At 44.7% G+C, this 21,239-nt stretch overlaps 1 protein-coding gene across 3 annotated transcripts in view; it reads left to right on the top strand.

Moving 5' to 3' along the window:
- The window catches only part of STPG1 (sperm tail PG-rich repeat containing 1), a 42,065-nt gene that overhangs the window by 12,066 nt on the left and 8,760 nt on the right, over positions 1-21,239 (top strand). For all 3 annotated transcript variants that reach the window (XM_088790533.1, XM_088790531.1, XM_088790532.1), the window contains 4 exons: positions 5,317-5,418; positions 9,815-9,985; positions 14,575-14,683; positions 18,561-18,726. In XM_088790533.1, coding sequence (XP_088646659.1) covers positions 5,317-5,418; positions 9,815-9,985; positions 14,575-14,683; positions 18,561-18,726 — 548 coding nt within the window. The remainder of the gene's footprint in view (positions 1-5,316; positions 5,419-9,814; positions 9,986-14,574; positions 14,684-18,560; positions 18,727-21,239) is intronic.

Here is a 21,239-nt window from a genome sequence, read left to right as displayed (position 1 = left end):
TCCTCTGGATGGGCACTAAAAATACACATTCATTTCATACATAGCCTGACAGCAGACCTGCCCTCTCAAATGGTAAGAGGGCCAGTGTTTAATTTCTGGAGAAATTGCACAAAGTTAATACTGTTCACTTATTAACTTGATAAGGCACTAAACCAGGGGTATTTTACATGTCAGGGATCTTCGAATGAAAGAAGCTCAGTTTGCAGAAACCACCACTTTCAAGGGGACACTTATCCCAAGTATGCACGCAGCTGTGTGTCTGAAGCACAGGAGGGTCTGCCCGACCTTCTTGCTCTGGAGGCCTCACTTCCCCATGTCATTCACCAGCACCCCTTCCAAAGGGGTCTGCAGGACATGTTCCTGGAACTAGCAAACACTCAGCTGTCACTGATAGCTGGCCAGGCACCCTTCGAAGATGTTTGCATTTATTCATTCATTTAATCCCCATAAAAACCCTGTGAGCTCAGTCCCATCATTCTCTCTACTTTTCCGATAATGACCCTGAGATGCAAAGAGGGTTAAGTAACTTGCACAGCCTGGGTCAGGGAGACCGAGGACAAACCCAGGCAGCAACTCGTGGTTCCCAGACCCCGTATCCCAGTATCTCCCCTGGGTGGAAGCAGCCACAGCCTTCTCTGAGCTCCCAAAGCTGGTCGTATGCCCCTGACCACCTTCTGCATGGTGTGATGGTAACGTGTGTGCACTTACCTCCACCTGCCCGGGAACTCCTTGGGTGTCAGTCATCACTGTCCTTCCCAGAGCCCCTCAAAAGTGGGTTGAATGAATGAGCCCAACTCAAGTCTGTGCATTTCTCATTGAGTCACAGGAAGACATCCCATCCATGTTGCAGTGTTTTACTGCATCTCCTTCATCCCACTTCTAGGACTTGGGAGCTGCTAAACGGCCGTGACTGTAACCTCGTGCCTTAGTACAGGCCCTGACCCACAGTAGGTTTCAATATATGTTTGTGAAATTGAGTTTTTGACGTCATTCCACTCGGGATTCAAGGGGCTGCTAATAAGCTGATGCCAGATTGAAGAAAGTGGAGGGCTCAGAAAAAGAGGAGCAGGGCACTCTCAGAGGCAAGACAGACTTTAAAAATGTGGTTTGACTTCTCTTGTCTCCAGCCCAGCCAGGCCAGCGATGGGCAGAGACCTGGTCCCCCCTTTCGTGTGCCAAGGAGGCCAACATCCCAGCTGCCTTTCGTTTCCCCACACCTACTCTTCACCTGGGTGACTAAGAAACACTCTCCTCAAGAGAACTTACTCTAGCTCTCCTGGGTGCTCCCTTCAGGATCCCAGGGACATTTCATTTGTGACACCCTCCCCAATTCTGAACAAAAAAGTAGTGTTTTCTTGCTTGAAGGGCGCTCGCTGCTTCTCCCTATTCTACTGTGATCAGAGGCATGGAAATTTTGATGCCACACACAAGTGTATGGAGGGAGGGAGAAAGCAGAAAGAAGGAAGGGTGTTCTTATAAGGGGCAAATCTCAGAGTCGCAAACAGTTTGAACCAGAAGGGCTTCAGTGGATGGACATGTTGTCCGAGACCCTAAGACTAGAGGCTTTTTGTAAAAGGCCATTGTTCCCTCAGGAACCCCAAATTTCTGTGTGGTTTTGCCAATGGATTAACTACAGGACAGGGCTCCGTTTCCACCAGGCATGTCCTCCTCTTGCTATATACCTCTAGCCTTTAGCAAACTCCTAGTTTTCATTCATCTGTGCACACCCGAGAAACAGCAGCTAGCCACCCCCAAAATAGACCAAAACAAGCTGGAACACCTTTAAAGAGTCAAAAAGCAGCTCTAATGTGGTCTTTAGCCAATGATCCAACAGAGACCACATTTTCCAAGCCAAGAAATGATTTGACAAACCTGAAAGTATTAGTTGGACGGAATCTATGAAATCAGGACTAGAAAATCCAGGCGGCTTGCAGATGTAACTGGCTCCAGGCTGTGGGACATTAAGCCCTCCCACAACCTATGGAGATACCTGGGGTGAGGAGGTAAATGCCCGGCTCCCCGTCTTTCCCCTCTTCCTGTTACCTCTCTACACCTGTCCCAAGGGCAAGCGAATGTAGATCTGTGTTCCACCATTAGCACATGAAGAGGCTGTCCATTTGGGACTTGAATCCTTCTCAAAGTGCATTTCAACCAAAAGTCACCGAGATGTGTGTTGGGTTGGGGATGGGAGTAGCCAGCCCTCACTTGCTCAGTCCCACTCAGAAGCTCTTTTACCCTCAAGGGAAGGTCCTGGCTCCATTGAGACTGTTGTGGGCAATGCAGAGTAGTGATGGCAATGACAGTGGCTGGAAGCGTCAGCACTGCTGTAACCCCTCCATGTGCGAGTATTGATTCATTTCGCCCTCACACTGTGAGGCAGGCACAAGGGATAGCAGCTATAGCATCGCCACTGAGCTTTCAGTAGAGCATTTAACAGGCCGTCAGCAGAGCTCACAGAAATGGTTCTCTTCCCCTCTCCCTCCCCACACCGACTTTTGTTTTGTTTGTGTATTTGGTTTTTACCTTCTGGGGTGGTCTCAGCTAAGAAACCAAGGGGTGGCAACTTGGATTCTTGTTCTCTGGGTTGTGCTCTGAGAGGCCTCAACTCATCAAAGTCACATAACATTAGTCCCGTGAACTGTTATCCCAGAGGTGAAAGGTCTGGACACTTTCCTATAAGAAGCTTAGAATCATGTGAAGGTAGTGAGCACACAGTGTGCTGGTAAACCAGCTCTCCCCTCCACAAAGAAAAGCTCTGATTTATAGCATTCGCCAATTTCTGTGGTGTGAATACTCCCATATCTGAATTTTTAACAGTCACCTTCACAAGCTGCCACGGGCCAGCTCCAGCACACTGCTGCTTAGAGGACTCGTCTCAGACATTCATTCAGAAGAAACAATAGCATTCTCTCCCTCCAGGCTAAGAACGACAGGCCTCATCTTATTTGGCCTGGACTCAAACAAGTTTGCAATGTGGCAGAATTATAACGTGATTAAGGATTGCCAGATTTAGCAAAAACACAGGATTCCTAGTTAATTTAGAATTTCAGATAAAAAAAGACACCAATGATTTTAGTGTAAGTATGTCCCAAATAGCGCATGGAACATGCTTATACTAAAATAACTTTTTGTTATTTACCTGAAATTACAATTCCACTGGGCAGGATGGGATGGGCCAGCTGTGCAGGTCTTGTATTTTATCTGGCCACCCTGTCTCCTCAGACACATAGAGGTGTCCAGAAAATTCATGTGAGCTGATGGCGGTGTTGAGAGTGTAGCAATAGACAGGGAGCTGGAGAAGAGTGTCCTCACCGTTCACTCTTTAAACCTAGAAGAGTCACGATTACGTTTCCTGCTTCAGCTTTCCCTCAGTTTAGGGACTCTGGACGTTCAAAGGCACCTGAAGACATTTAACGTTTAGTTCAACACCTTTGATTTACAAACGGGGAAACTGGTCTAGAGAGGTGACTGGCTCAAGGCCACCTAGCTCGTAGCAGCACTGGATCCAGAATTCCTGATTCATAACCGAGTGGACTTCTTTCCCCCTTGTATCATACACGTGCTCATTCGAGAGTTAGTTTGGCTTCGTGCTAAAGAGTAGACTCTGTACTCAGACTGCCTGGCTTCAGATTCTGGCTCTGACAGTGACTAGCTCTGTGGCCTTGGACTCTATCTCTTTTGGCTCTGTCTTCTCATCTTTAAAATGGGGATAAATGAGTTAGTGCTTGTGAAGTACTCAGAACAATGCCCAGCACACAGTGACCACTCAATAAATAAACGCTGGCCCTGCGAACAACGCCCTAGAAAAACCTCCTCCTTGTTCCCCTCCCTGCAACCCCTCAAATCTGCACCCACATGCCAGGGTTCTTCTGAACTCTCCACCTGGGGTGCTCATGCACCACCTGTTTGGGTGCCTCTCTTGGCCTTCCTCACTCTCCCAGGCAGTCAGCTCCTCCTCGGTCCACCAGGGATCACCCCACCTACAGAGCAGGAGTCAGCTCCCCTGCCCCCGCCTGCAAGGCTCAAAGGATTCAGCACTGCATTTAAAAGTTGGCACAGAAGAACCTGTTAACAGCACCGATGACCTTACCCTTTATAATAAACCACAATCACTCACTGCTTGGGTCAGATTGAGAAGTCCTTGAAGACGCTGATGATACCTTAAGCTTTCTTTCTGCCCCAAGGAAGGAAGTAGGGATGGTGGAAACAGGTGGAATCTGGGTGGCAGAGGTCAGAGAGCAAGCTCTGGCATCAGGCCACCAGGGTTGAACTCAGGGCTCCATCATTTAGTAGCTGTGGACCTGATGTCTCTGGCCCTCACTTTCCTTTTATGGACCTGATAATGCCCTCATTGCAAAGGGCTGGTATAAACCATACACTTAGCCCTGAATGCAGGTACCACCACTCACAACAGTGGGACCTTAGGCAAATTCATCTCCACATGCCTCAGTGTCTCCATCTATTAAATAGGGGCAGTCATTCCTTCCTCATTGGAGGATTAAATGAGACAACCTTTGAAAAGCTCCTAGCACCAAGGAGGCACCTGGTAAACTTTCAAGATCGTGGGGCATCCTTATCATTTCATGCTACTGGCTTGGCCAACTTATGTCAACATTTACTTCCCCTTGGTAACTGGCATGGCAAATGAGATGAAAGTCCAATTATCTGCAACAGCAGAAATGAACTTAGAAATCAAACTTGTTTATTCCTCTGTAACATACCTGCAGCGTTTAGCCCTTGAGCCCCAGGAGCCAGCCTCTTTTTGTCTAAGAGTTAAAAATGGTCTTGTTTGGGATGAAGGTTGTTTTTGTTTCATTTTGCTTTATAAACAGAAACACTCCCTGATTTCTCTTCTGAAAGGCTGAGGAGGAAGCTGAGTCAGGTGGGGTGCGGTTAACGTGAAATTGGTCACCCTTCCCTCACTGTGGGCTCGGCTTACCCAATCCGTGTACACGGTCTTGCACATCAGCCACCCTTATGATCCCATTTTAAGCTCGTTTCTCTAATGGCACGAAACACAAAACAACAGCAACAAAAACAGCATTCTCCTGGAATGCAGTGTGGCATAGTGGAAAGAGCAGGGGTTTGGGGGGTCCCAGACCCGAGTTGGAATTCCAGCCCCAGCACTCAGTAACTGAGAAAAGGACTGGGCAGGTTAGGAGATGGTGGAGCCAGGCTGTCATCTGTGAGGTGGTGGTGGTGCCTTCCTGGCCTAGAGGGTTATGAGGAGGCTTAGCGTTAATGGTTGTAAAGCTTGTGGAAAAGCACAATGGAATTGAGTATATCCCGGTGACACCACACACTCTTCCCTTTCAGGATGATATCCCAGGACCTGGCTTCTACAACGTCATTCACCAATCGCCAGTGTCCAACAGTGTCTCGCTGTCTAAGAAAGGGACGTGCACTTTCCCCTCTGTGGTAAGAACCCCTTCTCTTGAGTATGGGCATTGACTGATCAGTAATTTCCTTCACTGATTGCATAATCATATATTGGACATCTGGTCCCTTCTCTCCAAAGGCTTGTGGTTCTAATTAGGAGAGTAACCACCTCCTCAAATTTCAGGCAGGAACATTGGAGCCTAGGTGTTTAATATTTTCCCTCACTGCTACATATTGCCAGCGTGGGTAGGGAAGCTAGACAAATATTCAGAACCTGGTCGTCCAAAACCAATTTGGTCATCATGGACTGGACGAAGCTAATGTCTTCCTAAGATTTGTAGGCATACCAGGAAAAAGCTATTACACCTTTCACCCTAATAGGATGTTTTACCCTGCTTAGTCTAATGGGTTGTTCAAATTATTGAGAACTCTGATGGCATAAAAAAGAAAGCAGTCAGTGGGCCTGAAATTTAGTGATCTTCCTCCCTTCCTCCTTTCTCTTCTTTGTAAATGGTGGGTCTTTATCTTTGTGGAGGGTTCTGACAGTCAAGTAGCTACATGAAGTACCAATGTCCATGGGCAGGCTTGGGCAAGGATAGTTTTTATTTGAATATTTATCAATTGGCAAGAAAAAAATAGATCTAGCAAGGGAAAAGGGTCAAACTCTAGGGTAAACCCAGCTGAGGTAAGAACGTAAAAAAGAAAGCAAACCTAAACTCTAGCATTAACAAAACACACACACCGTCTGTCCTTTTAAAAGTTATGATAATCTCTTGCAAAAATGCATTACGATGCCTGACCTTGAAACTGATTTTTATTTTTTTAAACCACACAAAGAAACCATTTAAGACACACTGAATGCGGCCACCTATTGGAATTCCAGTTTGGCAGAGTTGAATACTCAAGGAGCAAACTGACTCTGGAGCTCTCTCCCCATTGGCAAAGAACTTGAGGCTGCCTATTGCCCCCCCCCCCCCCCCCCCCCCCCCCCCCCCCCCGTGAGTTCACAGAACAACCACGCCTCTGCCTCTTTTTCTGCCCCAAGCCCTGCGAGGAAAGATTCAAAAGCAATCAGCGAAAGAAGGGCCTGTCTCACAATGTGCTGGCACAGGAGACGAGACTTAAGACCTAATCCTGACTCAGCCGTGGGTTCCCAATGTGACCTCAAGCACGTCACCCTTCTGTGTTCTAGTTGCCTCATACACTGCAGACTCCCTGGAGGTGCCGGGCACATTCACGTTGCAATGAGTGAAAAACTCTTTGAAATTGCGGAGCTTTATAAACATGTTAAATGTTATGATTGTTGCCACCTGAGTCACGAACAATACTTCCTGCAACACCGAGGTGTTTTCTCTCTGAGAACTTCTTTGCCCAATAGTGGCACTGCCCATTCCTACTTGGTGCCAAAGAAGGGGTTTAAATCAGAGCACACGATTCCCTCCTGGGCTCGACGTGCAGTAACTTTCCAGATGATGAGGCTGGGCTGTCTGGAGAAGGGGCCCAAGGGAAGATCTGAGTATTACAGCATCTAATCAGGCCTTTCAGGTCTTGAAAAAAATTCAGGCCAAACCCCAAAGGAGGCAGACGTTGCATTGCTCAGGCTTCCTCTCTTTGATGGACACGAGAATTTATATTTATGTTTATAAACATTTAAGTTCCTATGTCCTTGGGCAGGGGCCTTAAGTGGTTGATGAGATGTGTCAGGAGAGTCCCACATCTTACCTAGTTCTTTTCTGAACTGGTTGCAGATTTCATACCTCCACGCCTCTGTTAGTGACTTTCACATTTAGCACCTCCTCCATTTCTGGATCTCAGAGAACCATCTGCCTTACTGACCCTGGTGTGACCAGGAGAAGGGTGATGGTGGGTGAGGCTGACCGAAAAACTCTCTGGGTCTATAAATTTGAGCAACTTCCTGATGATTATTGGAACAGCTACACCCAACCTTTTGAGAGGACCTGTCATCTCTCTAAGTCCAAATTATATAAAGAGCTTCATTAATGTATTCTAAATCTTCGTTCCAGAATTATTCACAGGACTGACTCGTTAAAGGAGGCAGGTGGGAGGAGACTTTGGTGGCCTTTCTATATTTTCAGGGTGGCAGAGATGGTTCCAGAAAAGTTAGTATGTGCTGGAGAGAGGTTCATAAATGTTGGCATATGGCCAGATTGGAGACCACAGGCTTGGCAATCAAAAGAAAGTCACGAGTGGGAAGGGTTGGTGAGGGAGTGTTACTTCTGTTATACTCTGAGACAAATTCTATTACAATGTTTTATGAAACTTTGCCTCTAATTGGAATTTTTTAGAACAATATTTTCCCAAAATGTATATAAATAGGTTTTTTAGGCCAAAAGAGATTTTTATGGTCAAGTAAGTTTAAGAAAGCCTAGTTGGGGAAAAAAAAAAAAAAAAAAAAAAAGGCTGGTTAAACAAAGTTAGACAGGTTGGTTTCTTTCTCCCTCCCTGCCTGCCTTTGTCCCTCCCATCCTCCCTCTTTTCCTCCTTTCCTTCCTTTCCTTTTTAAGCTTTGTGTTTTTAAATGTTTTTATATATATTTTTTGGTTTTTGTACCTTTTTTTTTTTACAATGATCCTTTTCTGTTTTCTTTTTTAAATTCTTTATTTCCTTTTTTTCAGTTACAGTTGACATTCAATACTATTTTATATTAGTTTCAGGTGTACAGCACAGTGGTTAGACATTTGTATAATTTATGCAGTGATTCCCCTGCTCCCCTTAGACAGGTTTCTTTATTGCAGACCTCAGAGCATTTAATATGCCAATGGATATTATGAATCTTCAAAATGGGAACATGGTATGAGAGTTCTCCAATTTATCTGACTCTGAAATTCTCTTCCTGTTGCCACCACCACCAACACAATCTTATCTTATAGAACTGGTATGCCAAGGAATACACATTGGGAAATAATGCTTTAGAAAAACATACTTGTCCATTCTCTTGGGTAACTCAAGATAGACATGCTACAAATGTCACCACCGAGTAAGGTTTGACCTCACCACCCTTCCTCCATGGAAATTAAAAAGAAAGAGCAAAGGTGTGCCTGTACCACTGGGCAAAGGAGATGGAGGGTGGTGATTGACTCTTCTTGAATGAAAACCTTTCAGTCATTCATCAGCTGCTCATCTTGTCAATGAAAACATGTATTTCTATTGCTCCTCTTGACCCATTCCTCCTCAGAAATGGATATCTGATCCATTCCAGGTAGTGGAGGCAGACGGCCTGGCTGAGAATGTTGATTCCAGCCCTTGGCTAGCTGAGGAATATCAGTTTCCTCATCTATAAGGTGGGGATACTCATAATATCCACTGCCCAGGTTGTCATGAGGATTAAATGCTACAACCCAGGAACAGTACTCAATTAACTATTGCCCAAAATGCAGAGGCAAAAGGAGGACAGGCTGGGTGACCTTACTTCTCGGAACATCAATGAATCCTTACAATGTGGAGAAGGCAGAGTTGGCACCAAACCCAGTTTAGACTCTGAACTGCTGAGATTCTAGGCAAGACCCCTCCTGCTTCTGGTGGCATAGCCACTCACTACCCACCACCGTGGTGGTCCATAAACCAGGTGTTGAGAACTGTTGCCACAAACATAGAGTGAGGAGTTGGAGGGAGGTCCTAATGCCTTGCCACTGCCTCCCCCCCTTTCTGTGCTTGTTTAGTTCTTGACCCCTATCAAGCTGAGGAAACCCAGGGCAATGTTCTCAAGCTTTTAACCATGAAATCATGAGAAATATTTGGTTTTATCAGACTCTTGCCATACTATCCTAGGGTAAAGTGATGTTATCACCGAGTTTCTATGGCTTTTGTCCCTTTTCATTTGGCAAACATTGCTTCTGTTTGTTTGTTTTTTTCTGAAAATAGTGTATCATGGCTTCCTGGAAGAAGGAGGATTGGTTCTGTTGAAACAGCAAAAATATTGTCAGGTTTTATGAAATCAGTAATTAGGTGGGGGATAGGAGGCCTGGGTGAACAGCCAGCCCTGTGGAGCCTGGCCCTTGACCATGTTAGAAGCAGACTTGTTATTTAGTCAATTCAGATTATTTAACCTTAGAAACAAGATGTAAGATTTCCCTCTGAGTAGCAGAAGAAAGTCGAAAGCTTTCCATCATATAAATTACCCAACAGCTGTTGATGAGTCAAATGTAAGTAGCCTGAAACAGGATTGGGTGGAAATGCATCTACGGCAAAATTATTTCTGCCAAGTTTCAAACACAAGATGAGTAATTTGAGTTGGTTTACAGAGGTTAAACCAGGTCTGAATTTGTGTTTTCCGAGAGCGAATCCTCAAAGCCCGAGGTCAGTTTGTCATTGTTACCCTGTTTTCAGACCTGTGCGGGCACCATCTTTTTGACATCTGTCTTTCAGAGCCACAGATTATGTGACAATGCTGATTCCTTTGGCTTTCTCCTCACAGCGTGCTCGATTGGACACCATCATTTCTAAATATCCTGCAGCAAATGCATATACTATCCCATCACGTTTTATTTCAAAGAAAGACTTCAGTAGTTCCTGTTCCAGCATGTTCCAGTTGCCAAGCTTTGCGAAAGTTCTCAAATTTGAAACTCCTGCACCAAACCACTATAACGTAAGAACACTGCATATGCTTGCTAAGTATGTATTAAATAAATGGTTTACCAAAATGAAAGAAAGGAATGGGGGAGCTTTGGGAAATAGCATTTTAACGCAATTGGTAAACCACTTAGCATTTGTTGGGTACTTGAGGTTGTACAAGAGTCTTATAGGGAATTTTCAGAATGCAGAGAAAAATGTGAGCGACACAGAAGCCAGTATGGAACAGTGGAAAGATCACTGCTCTAGAAAATGCTTACGCCAGTCACTCCTGTTGTATAACCTTTCTGGGACAGTTTTCTCATCTGTAACAATGAGTATATTATTTACCACTTTATCTACAGACACCATTCATTTACTTTTTAGGTTCTTATAGGGAAAATAAATGTCTGTCTTTCCATACCAGAAAATTCTTTTTTTTTTTTTAATTTATTTTTGTTGGGGAACAGTGTGTTTCTCCAGGGCCCAACAGCTCCAAGTCATTGTCCTTCAATCTAGTTGTGAAGGGCGCAGCTCAGCTCCAAGTCCAGTCGCTGTTTTCAATCTTCAGTTGCAGGGGGCGTAGCCCACCGTCCCATGTGGGAACTGAACCAGCAACCTTATTGTTGAGAGCTTGCACTCTAACCAACTGAGCCATCCGGCCGCCCCTCTGGTGGCTCAGTGGCAGCTCGTTGTCTTCAATCTAGTTGTGGAGGGAACAGCTCACTGGCCCATGTGGGAATTGAACTGGCAACCCTGTTGTTCAGAGCTTGTGCTCTAACCAGCTGAGCCATCCGACCGCCCCAGAAAATTCATTTTTTAACAGCAGTCCTCTGCCAATTATGATCACTTTGGAGTCACTGAGGCATAACAGTGTCATTAATAGTTAAGAGACGGAGTCACGTTCAAATCTTGACTCTGCCACTTTCTAACTGTGTGACTTTGGGCAAGTCCCTTACTCTTCCAGGACTCAGTTTATTCATCTGTAAAATGGGGTTACATATCTACTTCATCGTGCTAATGCAAATGAAGTAATCTATGCTGAGCGCCTAACACACCATGGAGATTGGTGGAGCTATCTTTGGGAAGTTACGTTACCTCTTGAGCCTCAGTTGTAAAAAGGAATTAATTATACTTGTCCTACGGGGTTATTATAAGAAGCAAATGAGACGACGCATGTGAAAACCCTCTGAAATGCATAAGATATGAGATGTACATCAGGCATTAATAGTGTTATGCCATATTTCAAAATACTTTGGTCTCAGATACTTTATTTTTAATTTCCTTTTTCTTTTATAATATTTATAAATAATATTTATTTTATTTTACATATTTTATTTTTCTGACTACAAAGATCCTGCCCACCTTCTATGATTGGTCCAATCAATTATAACGTGCTCAAAGCAATATAAGTACCTGCTAGGCCAGCCTTGTCCAATACAAATACTGTACAAGGGGAACCACATATGTCATTACAATTTCCTAGTAGCAGCCACATTTAAAAGTAAAAAGGACCAGGTGAAGTTAATTTTAACACTATATTTAACTCAGTTTATTCAAAATATTATTTCAACATCTAATCAATATAAAAAAATTTTAATTAGATGTTTTTCCATCTTAGTGTGATTCTTTCCATCATACTAAGTCTGTGTTTTTTACTTGCAGCACATCTTAATATAGACCAGCCACATTTCCAGTGCTCAAGAGCCACATGTGGCCAGTGGCTACTGTATCAGACAGCACAGCTCCAGTGTTCCCCTGGGGTAATCAGAGGCCAAAAATAACCATAATGATGATGAAGCCCACTTTTCGTGGCTTATGTGCTATTCTAAGATTTATACAGTCATCTTATTTAATATTCACAAGAACCCATGAAGTGGGTTATCTTATTCCCAACTTATAGAAGAGGAAACTGATGCTCGGAGTGGTGAAGGGATTTGCCCGAAGTTACCCAGCTCGGAGGGACTATTTACACAGCAGTGGGCACAGGGAGATGGCTGAGGTGTAAAGCTGGAGAGTGGTGAGAGTCACCATGTTCCGGCCCTGCTGGGCTTCCCTCCATGGGTTCTGTGGCTATCTCTGTGCCACACCAGTGATACAGCTTCGATTCCAGTGGGGCACTCAAGACAGGAACTAGTAAACAGACAAACAAAATAATTACAAACAGTGTAATTTTCTCTTTTGAGAGAGAAAAACAGTTGGATCCTGAGAGAGAGAATGTGTGGGGGGTGTGCAGTAATATGTACTTTACACTGGGTGTTCGGAACAGGCACTGAGTCTGAGACCCAAGAATTAAAGGAAGAGCCAGAGTTGGGTGAACAGCATCTGCACAGGTCCTGGGATAGCAAACAGCTTAGCTCATGGGGAACTACAAGAAAGTAGCCATAGCTAGGGGAAGGGATGAGGATGGCCCAGAGAAATAGTCAGGGGCCAATTTGTCAGGGAAGATCCCAGAAAGGAGTTTGAATTTGTTCTCTGAAAGGCGCCTGAGAGGAATGGGAGATGTGGGGTGATGTCCTCTGATGTACTTTATAAGGACGTTCCCTCCAGCAGCGGTGTGGAGAATGGACTGCAGTGTGGGCTAAGGGTGGATTTTGGAAAACCAGTTAGGAAGCTGTTACGCTAACACGAGAGAGGTCGAGGCCTGGTTCAAGACCGTGATCCTGAAGGCTCTTGGCCGTTGCGCCTTTTCCATTCCTCTCAGAGGTGGTTAGTGTTTCATGTGTCTGCCTCCCCAACCCACTGTGTGCTCCTTCACCCAGCTTCTTATGTCCAGGCCCCAGCACAGGTCCTGGTATTCAGTACACATGCAACAAACATTCATGACATCCAAGGAATCACTTCCCAGTAGTTAGTATACAGTTGTTAATCTAGAAAAGACCATTTCCCAAGGACCATTTGTCCTTCTGCGAATAGATCAATTTCAGGAGCATGGTTTTGTTCGTTATTGTTTTAATGTGGCTCTGAAAGTATGTTCATCATAAAATAGATTCACGCATTATAGAAACCCATGAACTAGAACATGGAAGCCCCTTCTAATTCGACTCCCCAAAGCAAACCACCCTGGAAAACCAGGTGCAGTTTCTTTCCTATTCTCTTCCTCCCTCAGTCCCTCCCTCTAGTATCAACATTTTGCTGTCCAAGGTACACGTGCATTTTCTCCTTAACTCTATCTTGGCATTATTTTTTCCGTGCAATGCAAGAAATCAGTCTCATTCTTTTTTCACCTGCCCGTGGAACTGACTATTTTCCTAGACTAATGGCGAAATCATCCAGTGACACACACTCCGTGTATACAAAAATGCCCCCCTTTTCCGTCGCTTTTCTGTCTGGGTGAGGAATAAAGCTGCAGTCATGTTTTGTCTACAGGAGGCTTTTTTCCAGGCCTGGAGAACAATGGCTGAGTCAACTGGCAAGGAGGCGGACTGAGATAATCCTGTTAGCCACACAGCCTCTGAGGTCTTTCTCTTTGCTCCCCACGATGGCCCACTTCGCAATCCTTTCCCTTGGTACCGTGTTATTACTTCCTCTCCGGCAACCTGGCTCCTCTCCTGGTGTCCAGTAATTAGCCTGTTCCATCTGATCTTTTTGTTTGCCCTCTCTGCATGCAGTCTAGCCATTAGGACCCTGGGAAAAGGGAAATTCCTCTGCCTTTGTCAATACAAAATCAAAATGCCATCTGCATTTCTTAAGACACATTTTTCTGACAAAGGAGTATCACCGAAAAATCAAACCATCCTGGCCTCAGCAAATAGTTTCACTCATTCGGTAAATATTCCCAGCCATCACAGGTCCAATTTTTATTGCATCTTTTATCTAACGAATACAGGAGACTGACTGCAAATTGGCATTTAAAATATGTATGATTCACGTGTAACATAAGAATGATCTCCGGGTTCTTTTTTCTCCTCTGGTATTTTTAGAGCACACACTGGATACTCTCAAATGTATATTGTGTGGATCTACCAGAATTCTTAATTTCTGGTCAGTCCAGAAAAATCCAGACAAGAGAGTGCTTACAAATCCGATCAGACTCTTAAATGATACGATTTCCTTGTATGCCCCAAATCCTGAATTTCTAAAAGAATTTTTTTTGAACAGTGAGGAATCAGCTGGGGATATGGAGGACTAAGTATTCTGAAAACAATAAAAACCGTAGGAAAGGTAATGAAAATAACTTGCATGTGTAGCTCTTTGTAGATGATTTCTACGGATGATTTCTGTTAATGACTTCTGTTGACCTCCTGCCTCCCCAGCCTCCCCCACAATCACACTGCCTCAAGTAGAGTACAGCAGAGATTATCTGAGCTTGTTTTACGGATGAGAAAACTCAAGTTTAGAGAAATTAAACAACTTGTGCAGGATCACGCACCCTAGAAGCCAGGTCTCTTGGGGGCACTGTCCTCTGTGCCATGTAGATCACCAGACACTGGTGATCCCCAATTCATAGACCGCTCCAGCTGGGGTGATGGTGAAGACAGTCAGTGTGACCTTTCCCGCCAGAATCAGTTGGTTTTCTGAGGACAGGTTTAGATTTGATTTTTTACCCAAATGGGGCCCTTGTCCAGGCATGTGACAAAGAAAAGGGAAGACACTAGGTACACCATGCTGATTTTCTCCCCCCAGGCCTCCATCTCTTGCTGCAAGCAGAGAAACAATGTCTGTGCCCAAGCCGTGTTTCTGTCCAAAACCAAAAGAGGATTTTTCACTATGCCTGAAATAGGACCTGCCCCAGGTAAGCAGCTGCCTTGTACTGACTTTGACCTAAGGGTTCATGTATGATCTGATCTGAGGACACTCATTCCTTCATGGGGAGTCTCTGGAAGGAGTTAGGCTTTGGGGAAGTGGGGGTGAAGACAGGTGTTGAACAAAGAGAAGCGTGAGGAGAAGACCAGCTCTCCCACTTCAGGAGAAAAATGGCTGGCTCTGGAAATGTCCCCCAAGCAGCTTGGTTGGCCTCCCCTTTAATGAGCCGATGGCATACTTGCTCTGGGGAGCAGGGTGGGGAAGTGGCTTCTCCTGTCAGAAGTGTGCACATTCATCTGCCCCAGCCACTGGGGGCACACGATACACTGAGTGTCTGATCCTTCAACACTCGGCTGCAATACTTTTTCCTCCTGTGCACAAAGGCGACTTCATCATCTAGTCCTCGAACGATGGAAAATAGCTGTGTTTACTGAGCGCACACTCCCTGCTAAGGATTTTCCAAGCACTGCTCACACACCTGTCCTCACAGCTCCACACTCCTAATGCTGTGTGACAGGTGAGGACATGGAGGCTCAGAGAACTGAAGTGACTTGTATGGCTAATCCGTGGCAGACCTAAGCCATGTGTCTGACTGAGGACACTGTTGCCCTGTCTTTCCACTGTGACTTCCGAGGCTGCCAGGATTCCAGAATACACAAGGGCTTGCAAGTGTTTTGCCCGCTGGGCTGCACCCCTCCTGTGCTCTCAGACCTCCTCCCCCACCTTCCAGCCTTAGTGAAAAGTTTCCAGAGAGGTCTGGTGATGCAGCCGTCTATACTGCAGGAGCATTGTGAAATTAGACCTTCCCAAATGGGTCCTGAAGACCCCCAGGGAGCTGTGGGCCCCAGAACCCAGAAGAGGAGGAGGGCGAGTTTGTCTCTGCAATCACACTCCTTGGAGTGGGGTGTGGATAAAATTGCAGAGCTTGTCAGATTTCAGCAAATCCAGATTAAAGTTGAGGAGATCAGTCTGAAGCTGGAAAACAAAACCAGCCCTAATTAGGAGGCTAAGCCGCGGGGAAAGCTCCCTTGCCTCGCCTCATCAGGGGCAAAGCCCCACCTTGTTTGTTTATACAGGAGAACAAAGCCGGCATCCCTGGGGTTTGGCCAGAGGCCTGGCCAGTGAGCCCCGGGATGTGGGCACCCTAGCAGCCAGCCACATGCTCCCACTCCCTCCGGGAAGGTCCTGAGGGACCGCTAGCCCCTTGTAACATGAGCAGGAGGTGGGGAGGTGGGCACCAGTATCCGTTAAGCTCCTACTGTGTACCAGAGGCTTGACATTCATTATCTGTCTCATGGAATGCTCTCAAAATGCTATGGAGAATTTGCCCAACACATGACTTGCCCAGCAATTCACACAGAAAGTGTGAATTGTTATGATTTTATCTCCATTTTACAGGCAAAAATGATAAACAGGAAGCAGGTGACTAGCCCAGGGTCCCATCAGGTTTGAATCTAGGCTTATTGGGCTTGATGTCTGGTGCCTCAGACACCTCCCCACCCTCCACCTGGCAGGGATCAGAGCCTGGGATATGTACCCCTCTGCCAGAAATAAGCTGCTTTAACCTCTCGGAAGTAATACTGTGCTTTCTGCTTCTCCCTCTGGGAGAAAACCGGAAGTGGAGCCCGGCCTGGCGTCCTGCTGTGTCCCTCTGCCTCAGGGCCTAAGGGCCCTGTCTTGCCTGCCTTCAATTCTGAAAACGTTCAGCTTTACACAATTGTTGGTTGGATTTTCTAAAGTTTAGATATGCCATGCACGTTACCAATGTCCTCCTGTCTGTTTTTCCGTTTTCAAAAAAAAGGTTATTAGAATAGGGGGAAATGCCTATATTAAGGTGTCACTTGAAGAACGTGGGTTACCGAATTGAATCCGCACAGTGAGCTCAGCACCACGAAACAGTTCAACTACACACAGGAAAAGACAGGAAGTAAATACACCAGAAAGTTACCCTTGGTTCTCTCTGGGCCCTGGGAACAGGAATGCCTTTTTCCTTTGCTCCTGCTTTTCAGCATTTTATAATCAAGCATTTTTTTAACCATTTCTTGGTAGGGGTTAAAATCTATCATGAGAGAGAAAAACAGAAAGATAATATGAGAGATATGTATCAATATTATAAATGATACTAATTGAACATCTTTTTTTTATTTTAATTTAACCATATATTGGGAACCATATATTTCATGTTGTTAAAAATCCTCCTGGATCGTCATTTTTTGAAATAGATGTATAGTATTCCCTTGTATGGTGGTATTAGGTTGGTGCAAAAGTAATTGCGGTTTAAAAGGTTAAAATTCATTGCAAAAACCGCAATTACTTTTGCACCAACCTAATACCATAAGTTAAGGAACAGATGCCCTCGTTGGAAATTTAGGTTGTTTTAAACTGATTAGTAATATAAATACAGTGGCAGCAAACATAGCTTACAACTTGTGTACAATCAAACGTATTTCCTTATATAAATTACTTAATGTCAATAAAACTGGAAAAAAAGAGAAAAAATTGCTTAAAAGTGAAATTGCTGAGTCAAAAGATACGTAAAATATTTAAGGAGTTTTGTTGTTTGTAACCAAATTGCCCTTCAGCACGGGGATCATTTGTCCTCCTGCTTCTCTGAGGCACCTGTTTCTCTTCACCCTTTGTCATCACTGGGTGTGACCACTTAAAAAAATCTTGCTAACGTGTATCCTATTGTTGCTCTCCGTACTTTTGCAATGGAAAAGTAAATTTTATTGAAAACAAAAGCAATTTTTAAACGTTTAGAAATTTTGAAATATTTTTCCCACCCACAATGCCGCCACGAAATAGAACTAATTCCACTTTTCTGGGTTCCCATCTATTTTTATTCAGTTGTATCCATTTGTACACAGATGTCATCATGGTACATACAGACTTTCGGGCTTTATTTTACTTTTTTTGCTTACCTTGCTTTTCAAAAACATGGCCGTGTGGCCTTAGGGCCTTTGTGTTGTGATTGTCTGGGCTGACGTAACACCAGAGTGGGATGCAGTTTCCACAACTGGGCCCCTGTTCTTGGGCATTTAGGCCATTCTTTCTCACGTTGTAGCTACCTCTGTGCTGTGTATCTTTATGCTTAGAGGTTTTCCATTATGTTAAATAATTTTCTTAATTTCTGAGTAATGAGAAGCCTGGTCAAAGTGTGCAGACATCTTCTAGGCTTTTGCCTGGTACTCCTGCTTGCACTCCAAAACTTCTTCACCCACAGACAGGGCTGCCAACAATTTAAGGGTGAGACTGCTTCCTCTTCACCCCAGCTTAGATCTGTCCCTTCTTCCTTGAAGCTTTGTGCCCAGCGAATTAATTTTATTCTGTCACAGTTTCTTGAGACAGGGTACGATGGGAAAGCATGGGCTTTGGGGACTGGTGTCTCTGGGTCCACTTAGTAGGTGCTCAATAAATATTTGTTGTTTGCATAACAGTTACTAAACGACTACTGTGTGCCACGAACCTGAAATGTTATTCAACTATTATAACCACCTTGTTGTTGAAAGAAGTATTGTTTTTACTTTAGAGAGGAGGAAGGTGGGCTTAGTCCCTGGTTAGATGAATGTCGCTGGGCCAATTATTTAATATCTGTGAGTCTCAGTTTCCTTGCATTTAGAATGGAGGTGATAATACCCATATTGCTGGGCTGCGGGAGGATTAAATGAGCTAAGTGTGTGATGCATATGGCACATGTTCTCTAAATGGTGGGTATTATTTTTAGTTATTTCAGGCAGCCCTTCCACTTGACCATCGGAGAGTGATATAACTTTATAGTCATTTAATGTCTTCATAAGCATGAAGTATGGCTTTTTATTTATTTGATAAGAGTTTCTTATTCTGTTTTAAAATTTCTTTCTGTTTAGGGCATTATAATATCAACGACTCCCTTGTGAAGCACTCGCCAAAGATATTAATGTCTTGTTTTAAATCAAAAACCGGCCGTGGATTAAAACTGACGTCAACAGGGCCAGGACCCGGTTATTACAACCCAAATGATCACATCAAAATTCCGAAAAAGACTTTTATCCCGTGAGTCCTGATTATTCTGATCTTTCTTTTGAAAGGTGATTCTGGAGAGGACCCCAACACAGCTGGAAAAGGAAGGGTATTACTTTTTGGCAGGACTCAGTGCCAGGTCATTCTCTAGGGGTCCTTGTTGACACATAGTAGGTGCTCAATAAATACACATTGAATTCATATTTACTGAGCAACCACTATGTGCCAGGAATTTAACATTTTATTCAATTATCATAATAACACTGTTGGAAGAATTATTTTTACTTTATAGAGGAGGAAGCCAGGTTTCAGTGAGGCTGAGAGATTTACCTAAGTCCACACAGCTAACTTAAGGTGCCACTGGGAATCAGACTCAGGATCGTGTGGATCTTTCCACATCCCCTGTGATGCTGTGCTGTACCCTCCTGGAATTGACATTATTCTGTCTTATAACATAAAATCATCACTGGGGTGGCAGGACATACAGAAGCAAGTGGAGCTCTCATAGTTTTGTACTGGTAGGTTAAAAGCCTAGACTTTGGAGTTGGTCAGACCCACTGGATTTGAACTTCAGCTCTGCCGTTTTCATGCCATGTGACCTTGGGTACTGTATTAACCCCTCTGAGCCTGCCTCCATGCTCTCATCTATAAAGTGGGGATAATTGATGCCTCATAGTGTTGCTTTCAGATTTAAAAATATATAGTTGGCATATGTATAGTAGGGGCAAATGGTGACTTAATATGAATACAAATTTAAAAAGTGAACACGGGTTTGTGTGACCATTTTTAATATCCTATACGTTTCATGTTATTTTCACCTAGGAGGCTGAAAAACTCACAGGGTTTATTTATTCCTCAAATGGTTCTAGAACTTTCTGAAAGTCAGGTCAGTCCTCCTGTCATCATCTAAGACCTCAGCCCTGCACAGTTCTCTCCAGGCAGGACTGCTATTGGGAGGGCTGACCAGCAGGGCTAAGACTGAGTGTATAGCCACATGGGCACCTTCAGAGAGGTCAGGCAGGTAGCTGGGCTCCTAGCCACAGTGGGTCAAAAGTCCGGGCAACTCAGGGAGGCTGGCAACATTGGGCATACTCTGACCATCAGCCCAGGGCGAGGAGACGGGAGTTCAGGAGAGGAGCAAGTGGTAGACCTGACAAGTCCAACTTAGGATCTGGAGAAAGAATTCAGATCTCAGGTGGGTAAGTCCCTTCTGCCCTTTGGCTCTCGGGTCCTGCACATAGACCCTTCCCAGGCTCCAGGGCTCAGGACTGAGGCAGGAAAGTCACCAGAAACGGGCCCTCTCCAAACATCAGGGACTTCTGCCCCCAGGTCGGCTTAGGGCACCGGTGCACACCACCTTTCCTCTACCAGCCAACAGAGTGGGCAAGAGGACAGCTTTTGGAGTTAGCCAACCTGAGCGTGACCCCTGACTCTGTCCCTAACAGACACTTCTCCTCTCCGAGCCTCAGTTTCCACCTTATTAAGTGGAGATAAGAATCTTACCTCATAGGGGTTCTGGGACCTTTAGATGAGAAAGTGCTTGGAAATAGCTATTACTAGGATAACTGCTATTATTCTATGTCCTACTAGTATATTAGGATATAGGATACAGCTGTTGTTTGGCATGGCAGCTCAAGCCCCCAGCCCAAATCTGGAAGCTTCACCAAGGCCATGGTGGAAGGAGAGTGGAGAATACTTAGTGTTTAACTACTTTCCTCAGAGAAGTGTCATTTATTTGGCTTTGCTTAAGTTTGGATGAGTGGTTTGAAATATTCTCATTTTATGGCATTTGCTTCTGTCAGTCAACAGGCTCTGGAGGTTTCTGGTTCTGTGCTAGAGGCTGTGGGGCTGCTCAGGTGAACAGAATACCTGAGAGCAACTCCAGAGCAGGCAGAGGAGGTACAACAAAATCCTGGACTATCCACACAACACCAAGGGCAATCTTTCCACCTGGGCAGTGCCGTGGTGCTGGCATCTGGAGGTATCTGGGGCTCCCTGGCTCTCTGTGATGCTTCATGAATGATGGCTCCTTGGTTAATAAGCCTTGGAAGCACTGCTTACAAACCTGCTGTGCCCGGGAGCATGGCGGTGTACATGGGCTTATTAAAAGCTCTGAGAAGGCCTGCAGCAAAGGAACCTGTTAAGCCCAGTGGCCCTTAAACTTGGATGTACGGTTGTGAGCAGATGGCGTTCTAGCCCCTGAGGCAGGATAGTTATGTTAACTGGCTCTGTGGTCTGGGGCTGCTCTCAGCACCTCTATTAACCTTTATTCCTCTGTGTGTGAAAAGGGGGGAGGTCTTTTCATCTCTGACATTCTATGATCCCAGGTTCGCTTTCCCATTTCGCTCAGCAGAGCACATAGTGGGTGGTGAGCAAGGAGCCAGCCTGAACTCACAAAGGAGGTCCAAAATATGTATTTTTTAAATTGATATGAAAAGGATGAAGGTTAGACATCTGTAATTACATTTAAAAAACAAGAAGATAAAAAACAGTGTGCTTTGGGATTTCTAAAAAATCATCCATCTGTTTATGTTGAATAATGAAGA

This window comes from Rhinolophus sinicus, chromosome 14 (assembly GCF_057876585.1).
Source record: "Rhinolophus sinicus isolate RSI-liver-muscle chromosome 14, RSI-T2T, whole genome shotgun sequence".
Classification (NCBI taxonomy): Eukaryota; Metazoa; Chordata; class Mammalia; order Chiroptera; family Rhinolophidae; genus Rhinolophus; species Rhinolophus sinicus.
Note: the sequence above shows the minus strand (reverse complement) of the source record. Positions and strands in the feature narration are given on the sequence as shown.